The sequence below is a fragment of the Centroberyx affinis genome, unplaced genomic scaffold, assembly GCF_046629955.1.
Source record: "Centroberyx affinis isolate AG114_WGS23_722 - 3 ecotype Tasmania unplaced genomic scaffold, CSIRO-AGI_Caff_v1 ptg001684l_1, whole genome shotgun sequence".
Lineage (NCBI taxonomy): Eukaryota > Metazoa > Chordata > Actinopteri > Beryciformes > Berycidae > Centroberyx > Centroberyx affinis.
Window position 1 is genome coordinate 100,065 of NW_027280103.1, and position 18,443 is coordinate 118,507.

The window sequence follows — 18,443 nt, forward strand, 5'->3', positions numbered from 1 at the left end:
CCAGCTGTTAAAAAGCCAACTTTCTGTCTCCTCCGACTGTCCGACTGTGATTATTTTGTGCTTCAACGTAGCACAATACAGGCGTTATCATTGACATATCTTTCTGTTTCTGTTATCAGACGACTGTTCGACTGTAAAAACGTGATTTGAGATTTGAGAGGGTCACAAAATGCTAACAGCACATAAATGACCGTTAGCCACAGTTAGCCAATTAGCATTTTGTGACCCTCTATCACACACAGAAAGCTATGTCAGTGACAACACCTGTATTGTGTTATAAACTCTGTTGAAACACAAAATCAGTGACCCCAGACAGTCGCAGGTGTCAGAAAAATGGCTTTTTAACATTGCTTGCAATGGTGAGAACCGATCTTTACCCTGCAACAACAAAGTGGAAGTAGGCCTGTCAGCTATGTTTGTGAAAAGGGTTTATTCAAAATGTCATGGTAATCCTTTAAGCTCTCTTTGTCTTTGTTGTAACTCTTGTACAACTTGTAAACTTCAAGAGAAGCGTCCTGGAGAAAGGAAGGACATCGTCCTCCAAGACCAAGACCACAAACTATGACTGATGGCTGACTGTAATCCATTTCCCAGCCACCGCTGTCCTCTTTTCACACCAAATAAGACCGCAACTACAGGTCAACAGCCAATTCTTGATTTGCTGCTGCTTTGATGCTTCTACAGCCAGTAAACTGTGAGTTCATTTCCTAATTAATAACTGAAGAGACCCATTAGGTTTGGGCATATTTGGAGCTGTAATTCAACATAAAAGATTGGGAATATTTGCTGATGTAATTCAAAGTAAGAGACTGAAGTTGTCTGCTGCCACTACAGGTGTCTTTGCTTTCTCTCCAGGTCTCTTCTGAATCCAAGTCCTATATTTGACTGCCAGCTACCGAACAAGCTAATCTCTTTTTGACTGGTGAGAGAGTAGAAAGTGTAACCGACTTCAGCTTGGATACACCATTGGTTCAATAAACAAGACCAACTGGAGTTGAGTTTGGCCTTCAGAAACCATAATGCTGTGGATTACACCACTGCTGCTGCTTGCTTGTGCAGGATTTGTCAGCACACACACACACACACACACACACACACACACACACACACACACACACACACACACACACACATACCAGGGGTGTCTATTGGGTATAGCATAGTGTGGCACTCTCCATAACTTAGCCTAAAACAGTCCAAATTTGATCTCGTAATTAGAGCAAAATTCAAGCTAAAATCCCCAGAAATCTATTTAGAAGCTATAAATCTAAAAAAAAAAAAAAAAAAAACACATTACAGGGGCATTCAGGACCAAAATTCCCTCTAAAATGATAGTTTGGTAACCTACTTCTAATATATATAGGCTATATATTTTTTTTTATTGACCAAATAATAATATCTTGTCTGTCATCAACTCAGAATTGCAGTCAATATAGTTTAGGGTTTGGAAGTTTTGGTGGAAAATGACACACACACACACACACACACACACACACACACACACACACACTGTGTGAGCTGTAGTGTTAATGGTCTCACACTAGATGCCAGTATGTGTTTAGTGGAGTTACAGCTCCAGACATCCAGGTTTTATGGTTTTAGGTGTTTTATATTCAAGACGGAACAACTGAGAACTTGGCATTTGTTATAAGTTATCATAAGACAAGATAAAACTTTACTTTCTGTCCCAAAGGAAATTTGACTCGGGCAAACCAATTCTATCAGGTTAATGAACATGAATGAAGACTTGATCCTGTTTTTATTTACCTGCTTTTTTCCTCACTGATATTATAGAATCAAGATTTTGTGTCTTTTGGATGAATTCCACAGTCACAAGTCCAGAGTGGCTCACACCAATCTTAATTATTACTTGTTTTATATTGAAATTAAAGGAATCCATCAATCTCTTAAATTCAATTTCGTGTTTCCTTTTCTTGTATATTTACTTTAAGTATATCTATTGCGTATCAAAATCTATTTGCTTTCTTTTCTGTTGTGGAAGCTAGATATGATAACGCACACAGCAGTGCCACAGTGTGTACCTGTGCTGTGCCTCTCAGTGAAGAGCAGAGGCAAACCGTTTTGGTTTGATCAGCTGACTTGCAGCCCCGCTCCGTCACGTGACCCCATCCGCTTCCTCTGGTCTGATCCACTCTGGAGAACTGGCTTATGGGGCAAGTACTGTACTTTCACTACAGGAACTGGTCATATTTACCATTTTTCATGTCAACTACATTGTCAGGCTCGCTTACCGTAATAAGCTGCATGTTTTACGCTAAACGCCGTTAAATATCCCATAGTAGCTTAGTTAGCAGGACTTATTTAGACATGGCTACTGGACTGGGGAACTTCACACCGATCCGTGACGTTCTTTGTCGAAACTCCGTTCAAAAATATTCTAGTTTAATGTTGCTTTGCGTATCGGGAAACGTATAAACCTTTTGGAATATAACTGAGGGCATTTTACGAATTATTAGTGTCCACTGGGGAATACGGCATATAGAAGATCCATTAAGCAGCACTCTATTACGTTAAAATATCAACTTTATGGATTGGTTCACACTGTCCGCTACCGCGTAGGAATACAGGGCAAACTAGTCAAAAAGTTGACAATTTATTGAAATAAGTGCTGGTTGGTGTATTAGATGTATGCCGAATTGAAGAGTGGATTCTAACGTTTCGTAAAACATTAAGTAATTGTCTACCAGGTATGTACCTTTGCTGAGAACTAAGGCAACATTAAAATGCCAGATTTATGAATGGAGTTTGGCGTGATGTTTACTCCACATAAGAGAGAGAGAACGGAACCTATCGCTGAACTGAACCCAAAAATGATAATGAGTTAGGTGACAGTTTACTTGTACAAATTAAAAAAAAAAAAAAAAAAAAGATTGAGAAAACTAATATGCTGCTTTTAGTAGGCCTAATGTAACTTGAGAGGATACATATGGGGTCAAAGTCAGCTGCTGCACCCTATTGTGATAAGATATCTTTTTATATTGGTGCATCTGGGGTCGGGCTGTTCATATGCAGTGATGTAATGATAAATAAAAAGGAGGGTAAACTATGACTTCCAGTTGGTGATCATCATATGGCAGACACCCACCAATAGAAGCAAAAATCAACTATACTCTCAGGAAAAGCATTAATTTATGTGTTTTTTTTCTTCCTTTAAAGTTCCCTATACTCAAATGACGTTGATACTAGTTTTATGATGGGTAGCCTACTATGGATTTCCATCATTTATGTCAGACTTTAAAAGATGTGTATACTGGGTTTAGGTGGGTTTGCCCTCCACTACATCCCTGTTTCCTCCTTTCATATGGAACTGTTCCTGTCAGTGTTTGGTTTACTCTGCTGTGTTTTTCAGTCCTCTGAAGCAAGCGGAACAGTGGATTGATTCCAGAGTGAGCGGGCCTGCCTCCACTCTGCAGGAAAGGTGAAATACTGCTGCTGCCGGAGGAAAAAAAAAAAAATGCCTTCCAATAAATCTGTGTCCGACGCTCCCATCACCCAGTTCATCAACTGCAGGATACTGAGGGAGCACAAGCTGCAGAGGTACGGCACACAGAGACACAGAGCTGCGGACGTCCCACACTACATTATACACAGTTTAAAAAGTACTATCTGTGTGTGTGTGTGTGTGTGTGTGTGTGTGTGTGTGTGTGTGTGTGTGTGTGTGCTTTCAGAGAGGACCTGTGGGTTCGTGAAGGAAGGATTTTAGACCCGGAGAAGCTGTTCTTTGATGAGCAGGGTTACGCCGACAAGCGCGTGGACTGTGGAGGCAGCATCATCGCCCCGGGCTTTATAGACGTCCAGATCAATGGTACCAAACTCTATGGCTGGGCAATATGATTAGGGCTGCAACTAACGATTATTTTCATTGTCGATTCATCTGTCGATTATTTTCTCGATTAATCGATTAGTTGTTTGGTCTATAAAATGTCAGAAAATGGTGAAAAATGTGGATCAGTGTTTCCCAAAGCCCAAGATGACGTCCTCAAATGTCTTGTTTTGTCCACAACCCAAAGATATTCAGTTTACTGTCATAGAGGAGTAAAGAAACCAGAAAATATTCACATTTAAGAAGCTGGAATCAGAGAATTTTGACTCGTTTTTCTTAAAAAATTACTCAAACCGATTAATCCATTATCAAAATAGTTGGCAATTAATTTAATAGTTGACAACTAATCGATTAATCGATTAATCGTTGCAGCTCTAAATATGATTCAAATCAATAGATAATCATAAGAATCTTTTATGGTGATATATCGATATATATGAATGTTCATCCCATTGGAACAAATGGTAATGTTAGGTGTGATGTCAAACAAAACTGAACTTTTCAAATAATATTCTTCTTTTTGTCAACATTTTTAAAACAAATTTGCTTATTATCATCAATTTAACAGCAGAATTGTGTGTCACGATATCCCAAAATCACCATATCATCACAATATTATTCCACTGAAAGACGATAAACGATCATATTGAATTATCGCCCTAATTGCAGAATATCATGATGTCATATGTCGTCCAGCACTATAATCTTACAGCTTGTTCTCACTGTTAGAGTGTTTTTGTTGGAGGCCGGTTCAGTGCCGCTCACTCCGGGTCGTCACCGGTCCTCTGTCTTGTTGTAGGAGGCTACGGCATCGACTTCTCTCAGGCCTCCGAAGACGTCAACGGAGGAGTTTCCTTTGTGGCCGAGAAGATCCTGGAGCACGGCGTCACGTCCTTCTGCCCCACGCTGGTCACCTCTCCTCCGGCCGTCTACCACAAGGTAACCTGACACATTTAAGGGCAAATTATACTTCTGTGGTGCGAGCGTTTATAGTTCTGCATGGTGGTTCTGTTTCGTAGACCACCAACTCAGGTTCTGGGATATTTCTAGGCACAAATTCAGTGACATGAACATATTTGCTAACCTCCGCACTCTAGTCTCTTCGATCTGCTTCATGTTGTCTTCACTATCGACCGACATCAACCCAAAGTGATTCTTAAAATTGCTTACAGCAGCCCAAAAATACCCCAAAGTATTAATTTTATAATGATATGAAACAGAGAAAAGCAAAGAAATATTAGCTTTTGAGACGCTGTAACAGCAAATGTTTGGTGTTTTTATTTGATAAATGAATAAAACGATTTATCGATTATCAAAATTATGATTAATTTTCTGTCGATTGACTAAACGATAAATCGACTAATCGTTTCAGCGATACTGAGGAGCTTAGGATAGCTAAATCACCTCAGTCTATTAAACCACTTTTTAACAACTTGCCTTCTGTAACAATTCTTCTTTTCTTAAACCTTTGTCCTTTATTACAGATTAATTTATTGACTCATTTCTAGGTAATCTGGATGGCTTAGTGTAATGTCTTTGATCTTTGTGAAGCACTTTGTAAGCTTTGTATTTGAAAGCTGCTTTACATATAAAGTTTACTGTTGTTTCTTATTGTTGTGATGAGATGCCACCATAACGAAGCGTTTCCGTTTCAGGTCCTGCCTGAGATCAAAGTTCACAACAGAGGAGCGCATGGAGCCGGGGTTCTGGGTAAGATGGGACTTTTCCCGCTGTAATGAGAGGTTTTATTTTGTATAAAGTAGTAATTAGCTATCAACAGACATACATGACACTAATTAGGACTAGTGTTATTTAAGATAAGATGACACTTTAATCTTCCTTGTGGGGATGTTGGGTTGTTGAAGCAGCAAACAGTAGTAGGATATAACAAAGAAAAATACAATATAAATAGAGTTGAGCAAGTGAGGGGTATTAAACATAAACTAACTGACAAGTGTCAAAAAACATTTTATATAAACCTATAGAACATGTAAACATTTCTCTCTCTTTCCCTTCTATCTCCCTCCCTTCATCCTGTTTTTCTTCAGTCTCATATTTGTTATATATTGCATATATCTTGATTTTTCTATTATTTTCATATATATTTCACTTCTTTGTATCGTTTCATAACATACATATTTTTCATGTTGTTGTGGCTGGATGTTCTACAGCTATTATGCTGCACAACCTGCATACATGCCGTTATTCTCGTATTGAATACCCCCATTTGCTATATTCATATTTGTATTCTGTTTTCCCCCTGGGGATCAATAAAGTTTGATCTAACCTGTCTGTCTGCAGGTTTTCATCTGGAGGGTCCGTTCATCAGCGTGGAGAAGAAAGGAGCCCACCCTGAGCAGTACCTCCGTACCTTCCAGTCCGGAGGGATAAAGGACCTGATGGAGGCCTACGGCAGCCTGGACAATGTTGCCATGGTGACGCTGGCTCCCGAGCTGGCCGGCAGCCAATCGGTGGTGCGGGAGCTCTGCCAGAGGGGCATCACTGTGTCCTTAGGTGAGCATTATTTATTCAATTACATCCACTAAAACATGAACCAAACAGCCCAAACTGCTGATCAGGGTTTTTTTTTAAGGCTGATACTGATATTTTTGTATTGAAGCTGCTGGTAGCAGATTTTTTATGGCGATATCCATTATTTTCCAATTTGATAATTTTCATGCCCTAATGGAAAACCCTCTGAAAAAACATTTAGACCATCATGGGACACTAAAACTCTCCACTGAAACCCAGACTAAGAAGCTGCCAACCCCAAAACTGTTTGAGGGCTGGCAGCCCCTTAAGGCAGGATGACCCACCTCACCTGTTCAGTGGGAACACTGGGATACATGACTGTCTTTAAATGAAGAATTCATGTACAAAAAACATTATTGAATGATTAAATTAATAAATAAATTCTGCAAAGGAAATACATTTCCATTGCAGGTTTTAGTAAAATCCTCCTAGTGAATGTCGACAACTGTTAACGGTTCCTGATTTTGCTGGAGGTCCCTGGAGCCTCCTGAGCGATCCCCGGACTCTCCTCCCACTTTGGGAGACACTGCTGTAGAGTATGGGGTGAGGCACAGCAGCATGGTGCCGAGGATGGGACAGGACAGATGAAACAGTGGGGCAAAGGTTAACAAGTGAGATCGGTCCTTGTCAGCTGCCAGGGAATACTGGTTTTGTTTTCTAAATAAACATTATATTAAAATCATCCTTTGTCAAGCTCTGTGAGAGAAGCCTGCAGCATCTGCCCTCTGAGCAGCTCTGACTCTGCAGGCTCAGTCTGCTTCATCCTGTTGTCTTCATGCAGGTCACTCAGTGGCCAACCTGTCCCAAGCTGAGGAGGCTGTTCAGCACGGAGCCTCCTTCATCACCCACCTCTTCAACGCCATGCTGCCCGTAAGTCCCGACTAGTCCTCACTCAGGCTCTGTAGCCGTTATTCAGTGCTTTGTTTAAATGAATAGGTAACACTTTACAATAAGGGTCACTAAGTTAAGGGTTAGTTAATGCTTAATAAGCATTAACTAACCCTTATTTAACAGTTAACTAATGTGTAATTTACAAATGGTGTTCATGTTAACTAAGGTATTAATTTACACATTATTTAATAGTTTATAAAGATGACTATTAAATAATGTATAAATTAATACCTTAGTTAGTTAATGCTTATTAAGCATTAACTATGCTTATTAAGCATTAACTAACCCTTAATTAATGTACCCTTATTGTAAAGTGTTACCAATGAATATTCAAATATGTCATGGTCTTCCAGGGTTAGAAGATGGAACTGCTTCCTCAGCCGTTTGAACTCGCTCACTCAACAACGCTGATCCCCGTGAATGAATATCTGAATATTAAGTTTTCATGACCCATCCATAGTATCCATCCATAATACTTAGCCAAATACTTGTGATGTTTACAAAAAATGATATTGCTGTAGCATTATTAAACGCAAAAAAAACACAGAGCGGCTAGCTAGCTAGTTGGCCGACTTCCTTCCTCACTCTCTGACGGATCATCTGGTGTTTCCCGTGTTTCCCCGGAAGTTAGGGGGTAAAGGGGATATGACGCCATGACAGGAAGTTAGGGGGTAAAGGGGATATGACGCCATGACAGGAAGTTAGGGGGTAAAGGGGATATGACGCCATGACAGGAAGTTAGAGGGTAAAGGGGATATGACACCATTGACAGGAAGTTAGGGGGTAAAGGGGATATGACGCCATTGACAGGCGACCAAATGAAACGCACCGTTACCTTGAATAAAATTACGGATTTCTCTGGGTTTGAACATTGTTGGAAACATTTGTGATAATTTAAGTACACAACTCCAAAAAATATACAACATAGGTCTAGTCGTTTTTTTAGATATTTTAATGCGGAAATGTTACAATTTATACCTTTAAGTAACCGAGTAATTCCTAAGTAACCTACAAACTGTGCGGCTCCTTCACTTCATGCGCTGCTCAAACACACATGAAGCCGCCGTATAATAAACAGGATAATCATCTCTTACTCAAGCTGTCTTGTCCTGTCTTGTCTCTGCTGTAGTTCCACCATCGTGACCCGGGCATCGTGGGTCTGCTGACCAGCGACCAGATCCCAGCCGGCAGGACGGTGTTCTACGGCATGATCGCAGACGGGATCCACACCAACCCTGCCGCCCTGCGCATCGCCCACAGAGCGCACCCTTCAGGTCAGGAGGAGAACTGCAACCTGGCCTACAGGTTTAGAGAGGGAGAGGTCCCAAAGCTCCAAAAATCACTCCCTCTTTCCTCCACTACCTCCCTCTTTCCTCCACTACCTCCCCCTTTCCTTCACTGCCTCCTCCTCCTCTCCTCTGCTACCTCCTCCGTTCCTCCTGTACCTCCTCCTTTCTCCCACTACCTCCTCCTCTCCTCCACTACCTCCTCCTCTCCTCTACTATCTCCTCCCCCTTTCCTCCACTACCTCCTCCACTACCTCCCCCTTTCCTCCACTACCTCCTCCACTACCTCCCCCTTTCCTTCACTGCCTCCTCCTTTCCTCCTCTTCTTTTCCTCTACTACCTCCTCCTTCCCTCCACCACCACCTCCTCCTCTCCTCTGCTACCTCCTCCGTTCCTCCTGTACCTCCTCCTTTCTCCCACTACCTCCTCCTCTCCTCCACTACCTCCTCCTCCTTTCCTCCACTATCTCCTCCACTACCTCCCCCTTTCCTTCACTACGTCCTCCTTTCCTCCACTACCTTTTTTCCACCACTACCTCCTCCTCTCCTCCACTACCTCCTCCTTTCCTCTGCTGCCTTCCCCTTTGCTCCACTACCTCCCCCTTTCCTTCACTACCTCCTCCTTTCCTGCACTACCTCCTCCTCTCCTCCACTACCTCCTCCTTTCCCCCACTACCTCCTCCTCTCTTCCACTACCTCCTCCTTTCATCCACTACCTCCTCCTCTCCTCCACTACCTCCTCTTTTCCTCCTTTCCTGTTCAGGAAGCCGATTGTGTGTTTGTTTTTTTTCATTTGTTTTTTCACTTCAACCAAGCAGATGGAAACTGATGGCACCTAAATTTGCATTTTATATTTTGCAACAGTTCACAAGTTGGCTTATAATTCTGCTGACATTTGTATGGGGCATTAGCTTTAATTTGAGGGTATTTTTTAAGTCTTTTCAAATGAACAGTTAAGGATCTACATCAGTTTTTCCCTTCATGCTTCGAGCTCCACACAACAACTCTGCTCATCTGCTGCCAGTCTCCCAAAAACATGGAGACTCTGGTGGATCAATTGTCTGGTCTAGAAACATTATCAGCAGCACAGATTAAATAACTGCATGGGTAGTTCTGTTGTTTTCGTGTACAGTCCACTGAGGATAGCGTTTTTCACGGAACGATACACCATACACCATTAGCAGTAAATGTAACAGCTGCCGTTCGCTTTTTTTTCCAGGCATTTTGCTGTTTTTTTCAGGGTGGTTAGGGAGCCAATAAAAATAGAATAGGCTCTCACTTCTGTGTCATGTCTCACCCTCTCTCCCCACCCCATGCCTCTTGTCTCTCTCCACTCTATTGTTTACAATAAAGCTGAATGTAAAAAGGCTTAAAGAATCTCTAAAAAATTGAAGCAGCAGTCTTACCCTAGATGTCTGCCGGGTTCCTCTGCAGGTCTGCAAAGTATAGAAGAGTTTAAAACAATTATTTTGACAATTTCCAGGTCTTTTAAAGGAGGTTTTTTGGGAGATTGGGAGATCATTGGCTCCGGTGCTCCATGCTTTAGCAACACTTTAGCATACACTATGTGGAGTGATAGGAGCCTGCTAGCTTTAGCCTATGTAAAGTAAGAAGACTGACCTTTTAGTGTTAAAAAGTTGTTAGTGTTTTTATTACATGGCCTGTAGATTAAGACATTTTGAATATTAGATACCATTAACTCAGTATAGCTGATGTAGCCAGGTTTAGTTTTGGAACTATTTCAGGTAAACAACCACGTATTCATCCGCAGTGAAGTGATTTTTAGCTGCACACAGTCTCCTATCGCCCAGCACCTTCACTGTCTATGGAAACAGGGAAAGTAGTCCCTGCTACCTCAAAACCGTATGTTATTTTTGGTATTATATTTCATGTAAATTATACCAGTCTACTACACAAAACTACCAGACTTGGCCACATATCATTTACGATTACCTACCATTTAGCATTAGAGCTGCTACCAGTTCTCATTTTCTCACTTCTGGGATAATGTTAGAGGCTACTGTCACTCAACATAGTGTATAATGCTAATGTGTTAGCATGAGAGCTAATGATCTACCAGGGACACATGGATGATGGTGTCTATGTTCTCATCACTTAACAGGTAAATTGACCAACAGGACAATCTCTCAAAAACTCAGAAAAACACAGAAAATCATGACAGAAAAATACAAGGCACATACAGTATATATCAAAAAATTTTAAAATCTTTTTTTGTTGTTGTCTGGGAAACAAAAAGAAAGTCATGACAGAGCCTGTGCTCACCTCTAAGTATCAGTAACAAAGCAGGTGCAACATGGTGGTTTGTCCTCCAGGCTTGGTTCTGGTGACAGATGCCATCACAGCGATGGGTCTTCCTCCTGGGCGACACACTCTGGGCCAGCAGGTCATCGAGATCCAGGGGCTGCACGCTTATGTGGCAGGTCTCACTTTATTTTCACTTTTAAAACACACACTAACACACAAAATCACACTTTCTACTGAGTCTTTATGTCATTAGAGAGACAGCAGCTTGACATTTTGAATATTAGCCTGTTTCACCAGACATTTGTCACAGTGTGGAGGGAAAGTCTTTTCATTCTACAATTAACCCCCAAAACAAACATGACAGCCCTGTTAGCATTCTTGATATATTAATAAATAAATAAATAAATGGGCTCCACTACCTGCAAGTTAACAAGGTAGTTTAGTAAATGACATGAATACAGAAGAGCCTGATCTGCTGCTTGTCATTCATACTACTAGCAATAATAAACATTATTTGTGCAGCATGTTTTTAAAACAAAACTTACAAAGCGCTTTATCACATAAAAGCAAACATCATACTCATAAAATAAATTACAAATAAAGCATTGTAAAATGTAGTATAGTGTAGTATGTGTGTATATATATATATATATATATATATATATATATATATATATATATATATACAGTATATGTAACAATAGTAATGGATAATAGGAAGATAATATTAAAGTTTTAAGAAGTGATTTAAAAGATGAAACTGATTATGTTTTAATTGATATATCTGTTTATCTGTTTATTGAACATGATTAAAGATGATTTTATACTCCATGTTTTAGGTACCAAGACCCTCTGTGGCAGCATAGCCACAATGGACATGTGTGTAAGGCACTTCAAGCAGGCTTCAGGTGAGTTGTGTGTGTGTGGGTGAGGGTGTGTGTGTGTGTGTGTGTGTGTGTGTGTGTCTGTCTGTGTGTGTGTGTGTGTATATTTGTATGTATGGTTTCCTGTTCAAATCCATCTTTCAGTGAAACAAAACATGCCGTCAAATCACCCAATCCTGATCCTGACATTGGTGTGTGTGTGTGTGTGTGTGTGTGTGTGTGTGTGTGTGTGTGTGTGTGTGTGTGTGTGTGTGTGTGTGTGTGTGTGTGTGTGTGTGTGTGTGTGTGTGTGTGTGTGTGTGTGTGTGTGTGTGTGTGTGTGTGTGTGTGTGTGTGTGTGTATACAGGCTGCAGTATAGAGGAAGCTCTTGAAGCGGCCTCTCTCCACCCGGCTCAGCTTCTGGGCATCAGCCACCAGAAGGGAAGCCTGGAGTTCGGCGCAGACGCAGGTCAGGCTTCAACACACACCCAGTGATGCCTTCAGGTGCATTGTCTTCCTCGTATATCTGTGTATTATGTTCCTTATATATGTGTGTGTGTGTGTGTGTGTGTCCCCCCTCCCCCTCCGCACACCCTCAACCTCCTCTGCAGACCTCGTGTTGCTCGACGACGCCCTCAACATCAAAGCCACCTATATTTCTGGAGAAGAGGTTTGGAGGAAATGAGCTGAGGAGACGAACCCTGCTGGTGGAAACATCTGGACTGTGATGAACTGTGAGCCTTCTTGCTTCACAGCTACAGAACCAGACACCTTCTCCCAAACCAGAGAAATCACAAGTCACTGAGCCAGTGCGTCTTGTTAATCTCAGTTCTACATTGCTTTTGCCTTCTCCTCTCAAATTGTCTAGGACTAGGGTTTGATCGATAAGGGTTTTTAAAGCCATCACTGATATTTGTGGATTGCCTTAGCTAGTATTTACAATGGCGTATTAGGGCTGTTTTAGGTGATTTTTTTTTTTTTTTTTAGTGCAGGTGGGGAGAGAGGGGTAATATCTGTGAAAAAACTCTCAGATTAAAGTCAGAAGTTTGTGAGAAAAACAGGGTTCCTACACATTTTCAATTAAAAAAAATTCCATACTTTTTCCAGACCTTGATTTGTTTTGAAGATTTTGTCTGGTGTTCAATATGATTTACGCAGATAGACATCTTGCCCCTGCTAACTAGGTCATATCACTGTATAGATGAAGATTGTTCTTCACTGCGACAAATATCAGAATATGTGAGATGATTGGCAGGGTTCCTACACGGTTTCCATTTTAAAATTCCCTATGTTCTTGACTGGATTTGATTTTGGTGGGTATTTGATATAATGCATGCTGACAGCGGCTGGGTAATAAGAGCGTCCCTCTATCTGAACATTATTCTTCACATCAACAAAAACTGTGGACTCAAAGTGGCTCTACAACAACATAAAAGCTAGAATTATGTGTGTATCGGACCTGAACCGCAACATTTTCCATACTTTTCCAGAGATTTTTTCAAATTCCCAAACTATTCAAGAGCTGGAAATGATCAAATTCATTTTTAATACTTTTCCAGACTTTCCAGACCTGCGTAGGAACCCTGGAAAAAACTCAGAAAAATCATATTTTTAGCAAGGAACCACATTGCTTCCCTGTAAGGTAGGATCAACCAAGTGGAACATTTCAGTCTGGACACCACAGACACTGAGCATGAGGAGCTGCGACAAACATGGCATCAAGTTTACTTCTCTAGATACTGAAAGGAATGGAAAGTTGGTAGGTTATGAATCAGAAATTCTGAGTTGTTTTCTCCCAAATTTCGGACTTTAGTCTTAGAAATAGAGAGTTTTTTCTGACAAATTTGAGTTGTTGTTTTTTTCTCTAAAATTTCTGGCTATGGTAGAAAAAAATTCACCTACAATGGCCCTAATACGGCGTTGTGAGTGTTTATATAGCTAGTATTCGACCATTTTCATGGCCACAAATCACAGGTGTTCTGCAGAATTAGATTCTTGTCAGAGCAGAAAAGCCTCGGAAACAGCAGCCAGATCATCATGAGACACTAAAACTCTCCATTCAAACCGAGGATGATGATGATGATGATGATGGTGAAAGGTGGATGATACTGTCTGGTCGATATCCCATTTTCAATAAAAGGCCAGTATCAGCCTCATATATCAGTCAAACCCCAGTTCATACCATTCTTTTTCAGTCTGTAATTTACCAGAATGTAATTAGATTTGAGCTGAGCTGTGATCTATGCTGAGTGTGAATGTTTTATATTTCATAAAATGACAGATTTTTTTTTTATGAATGATTATTCACTTGATGTGTGTGTGAGTTGGATTTTTATTAACCTATATCCAGATGCTTTACAACATATTTTAAATCAACAGTGAAAAAGACATGATTAAAAAGGGAACATTTTGGTATTAAAATGGCTAAAACAAATCACTGGATGTGTTACTTTGCCCCTTAAGTGTTGACCAAGGACACAGATGCAGGTGAGAAGACACTGAAAACTAGCCCAGGAGTTCTCAAGTGTTTTCATGTCACCTCCAAATAGACACATTATGGCTGCAGACCCCCATTTGATCAGATGTGAATTTTGTCATTGATTTAGTATTGAACTGTAGAACTGTCAACACCAGTGATTCTCAACCTTTTTCATATCGAGGACCCATAATTTAGTCCACATTAGAGCCATGGACCCCCATTTGATGAGATTTTGTCTCTCGGACCCAAATCTGAGAATATTTTTATTGTCAGATATGATTTAGTTCAGAATCCCATGACTATCTGTATTGTAGGTAGAGAGATAACAGAGAAACTATGATCAAAATAGTCATTCTTCTACATTCTATAATTGCATTAATGTCTTGTAAATTAAATAATGGTGATGTTTAACAATTCATCAATTTGCCGGGGACCCCCTGGAACCCTCTCAGGGACCCCTGGTGGTCCCCGGACCCCACGTTGAGAACCACTGGTCTACACCGTGTGGAGAGATGACAGTGGTGAGAGTGAAACCTCTGATCATTCTCATACATTCTCCATTTGGCATAATGTCCAGTGAATTACTGAAATCAAACTATTCCCCAGTTTGCTGGAGGACCCCCTGGAGGTCCCCGCACCCCAGTTTGAGAACCTCTGGTCTCAACAGTAGGCCCAAAGACTATTGTAGTTATGGGTTCTTAATGCTCCCTGGCGTGATTTTTTTTTAGAGATGAATTCTAAATAGATTTGTGGTAATTTCATATCTGGTCTTTGCTCTCCATTAAAATAATAAACAATGTCAAGATAAAATTTGGACTCAAAGATATGCCGAGTGCAACACCTTGCAATCCCCAACTGAACCCCCTGGATGTAAAAAAAAACCACCGACACACACGGCGATGCTGCGTCACCTGCCTATTTATATCACTGATGCGCGTGCCAGTCTCGAGGGATTTCATTCCCCGGTAAAAAAAACACACAAAAAAAACCCACTGGCACATGGGCACGTGTTCCTCCAACCCTAACACGTACCGTTCTCCCTCGTGTATGGGAGGGAATGTCAGGCCAAACTCCATTCAAAAAAATCTCTCAATATAAGGCTGCCTTGCTTGTCGGCAAAGATAAAAACCTGGTTTCTGATTTTTTTTTTTATCTTTAGAATCCACTCTTCAATTCGGCATAGGCCTATATCCAATACACCAGGCAGTCCTTATTTAAAAACTTCAACATTTCAACTTTAAAAATTGGTTCCCCCAGGCTTCTTCCGCCACAATAAACCGTGAAGAGCGACAGCAAGCAGTGTGAGTAAATTCCTAAAGTTGAGATTTTATTGAAATAAAGTGTTGCTTTGTGGATCACTTGTACGCCGAATGAACCAGAAGACTGCAGTGAGTCGTGAAATGTCTTCAGTCATGTTTTTCGAGGTGTCTACCTGTACCGATAAGGAAAGCAGCATTAAACTACGACATTTTTAATGGAGTTTGGTGTGCCATATCTCCACAGGGGAGAAATGATCTTATCGGGGCTCGTGTTCCTCCGCGCTCTTACTGGACCGGCGCGTTCCAGTGTTTCGGTTTCACCACCGACGACCGTTAAGGAACCAGATCCTCTTCCTGACGGGACAGGGGGTCGATACGGGCCGACTGATGGGCGGCGAGTCGGGCTACCGGCACCCGGTGTCCTGAAAATGTCCCGAGAGAAATTTGTCTACGGCAAAGGAGAAGGGAAACTGCTTCAAGCCAGCACGTGTTAGACAGAGTAAGACCGGAAGTAAGGGGGTTTTGCCTTCAAAATAAAAGCACAAAATGACACTTTTGATACCAGATCAGAGGTTTCTGAATCACAGGGATGAGAAACACCCCGGGATGTAGTGAAGACAATACCCAGCTTTTCATTAGTTGAATAGAGTTTTACGACCATTTTAGGCTGATGTAAATCTGTGGACTATATCCTTGGACTCAGTCTTGCACAGGAGTTTATTTGTTGCACAGGATTAATGCTCAACACCACAACAGACTGAATTTTCCCTAGGGGACCAATAAAGTGCAATCTCAATCTTAATTTTACGACATAGCCTACACTGAGATATGTATTATGAAACTGAAAATTAAGTTATATCATAATACTATCTTATAAGGGTGAAAACATAAATTATTGCCTTTCTTAAAATACAATCTTGTCTCTGATGGTGGTTGGTTGGTATTTGATGATCATACTTCATCATCGGTAACGCCATATATTTTTTCTCGCTTTGCCTGCACACACAAGCTGTCAGGATGGCTGAGTGGTTTAACAAGAAAGACCAGTTTCTGCCTAACTATTTCCTTGCACAATTTTGAAACACTGGTCTAGGAAATGTCATGGAGGGACATTTTGAAAGCTGAGATATTTCAACTGTGAAAGGCAAAACAGTCGTCATTTAAATAAACCACTGCTTGGCCTTTCTAGTGTTAAAAGGTGTCAAGGTTTCTGTCTGAACGAGTTCAAATCCCACCTCTGAAAAGTAGCTTTCATGCTCGTTTAATATGGCAGTTGGCAGACATCCTTCTGAGTTGAGTCATGTGATTTGTGATTTGTATGTTTGGCAGCTCTATATAGGCAAGTAAACAGCATCTTATATAAGCCTATATGAATATATACTGTGATGAGGAGATTTTTCATACATTTCATTTTATGTTTAGGCTTTTCTTTATTTTAATTTCAGAACTTTTTAGTCATAAAACGTTGCACCCCATACTGGTCAACGGGGATTTTACTTTGAAATTTGTAACCGGAAGTTGTATTTTTCTTTTGAATTCTCTCCGGCTTGACAGTGATGAGAAGGGACAAGTGGTGACTGTGCACATCCTGCGCTTCCACTAATGAGGATATGCATGGAGATCTCGGAGGGCTGCCGAGAACATCCATCCCCCCGCTGAACAATCCTCCTGTCTGCAGTCGGGTAAGTCCGCCGCTCACTGTCTTCTTGTTTTATTGTCACCATGCTGTTGTTCTGCAGTTTCCCATTCAGCCACCAGCTGTATTGCAGTTGCACCGGGTTACTTTGAGTCTATGTGAACTTCAGTATCAGCAGGGCTGCATCTGCATTGAGGACCAGAGGAATCCGGGGTGCACGGACGCAAAGACACACAAACATGATTTCTTTTCTTAATTTGAATGATTTTGAGATTGTTTTTCCATTCAGAGTTAAAGGGAGAAAAGGCACACCGGACAAAGTGACGGGAGACAAATGTTATGAGATGGGACTATGATAGGGATACAGGTTATCTCTGCAGTTCAGTGAGGAGAAATGTGTCATTTCAAGGTGGTTTAATGGAGTGAATTTAAAGTCCTTGTTCAAGGGCAAAACTGCAGAGTGAGCAAGGAGCGAGCTGAAGCCACAAGACAGCAGAATGACAGATGCAGCAGTTTGTTTGACCCTCTGATGTCGAGCTCACAGCCGGAGCAATGTCACTCACTAACATACAGTATCTCTCTGTCCCGTCGCTCTGCGCTGCGCTGATATCACTCTGTCACTGCCGATACTGATCCTGTGGACTAAAGTTTAAATACGAGGCTTGGGCAATATCCAAAATGTAATATCGCGATGCTGTCCCGTAAAAAATATCCCCATATACGATATTATCGCAATTAATGGGGAGAGGTCGATATTTGATTTATTCGATAAATATTGCGATATTCGATATTACCGAATATTTGCCTTTTTTTAATTTGTTTGGGATGACACTAGGGCTGGGCGATATGGTTGAAATCAATATCATGATAATCATAAGGATTTTTCTCGATGTCAATATATATCACGATATGGTTCATGTATGCAAAATCACGTGAAATAATCAAATTAATATTCATCTCATTGAACCGAATGGTAATGTTAGGTGTGATGTCAAACAAAACAGAAATATTCAAATAATATTCCTACCATACCTCATTTTATGAGAGTTTTAAAGTAAAATTTGCTTGTCATCATCAATTTAGACAGCAGAAATGTGTCACGATATTAAAATATCTTCATATCATCACGATATGATTCCACTGAAAGACGATAAACGATAATATTGAATTATCGCCCAGCCCTAGATGACACTGATCAAATTGAAAGATATTGGCACCAAAAAAAATCTGGCTTTAATCAAAAAATATTGTTATCCGTATTGGCCTTCAACAAACCATTCAATGTGTGTAAAAAATTATCTTATGAACAATCTGACACCGGTACGAGCTTGCTGTCCCTCTGCCTCCTCACAGCGTCCGGGGGCCCCTCCGGCTGAGCCAGGGGCATC

The 18,443-nt window shown here is 40.9% G+C and overlaps 1 protein-coding gene across 2 annotated transcripts; it reads left to right on the top strand.

The window, feature by feature from the left end:
• Positions 1-782: 782 nt before the first annotated feature.
• amdhd2 (amidohydrolase domain containing 2) lies at positions 783-14,102 on the top strand. 2 transcript variants are annotated; one of them, XM_071528530.1, is made up of 12 exons: positions 783-791; positions 3,476-3,558; positions 3,690-3,826; positions 4,644-4,783; positions 5,500-5,554; positions 6,146-6,358; positions 7,158-7,246; positions 8,397-8,541; positions 10,886-10,993; positions 11,657-11,725; positions 12,049-12,150; positions 12,293-14,102. In XM_071528530.1, the coding sequence occupies exons 2-12, from the start codon at positions 3,476-3,478 to the stop codon at positions 12,364-12,366; spliced, it is 1,215 nt and encodes a 404-aa protein (XP_071384631.1). In that variant the 5' UTR covers positions 783-791; the 3' UTR covers positions 12,367-14,102. The 2 variants fall into 2 exon arrangements, with proteins under 2 accessions (XP_071384631.1, XP_071384630.1); XM_071528529.1 differs by lacking the exon at positions 783-791 and adding an exon at positions 2,138-2,174 and having other exon boundaries at positions 3,371-3,558.
• The last annotated feature ends 4,341 nt before the right edge of the window (positions 14,103-18,443 follow it).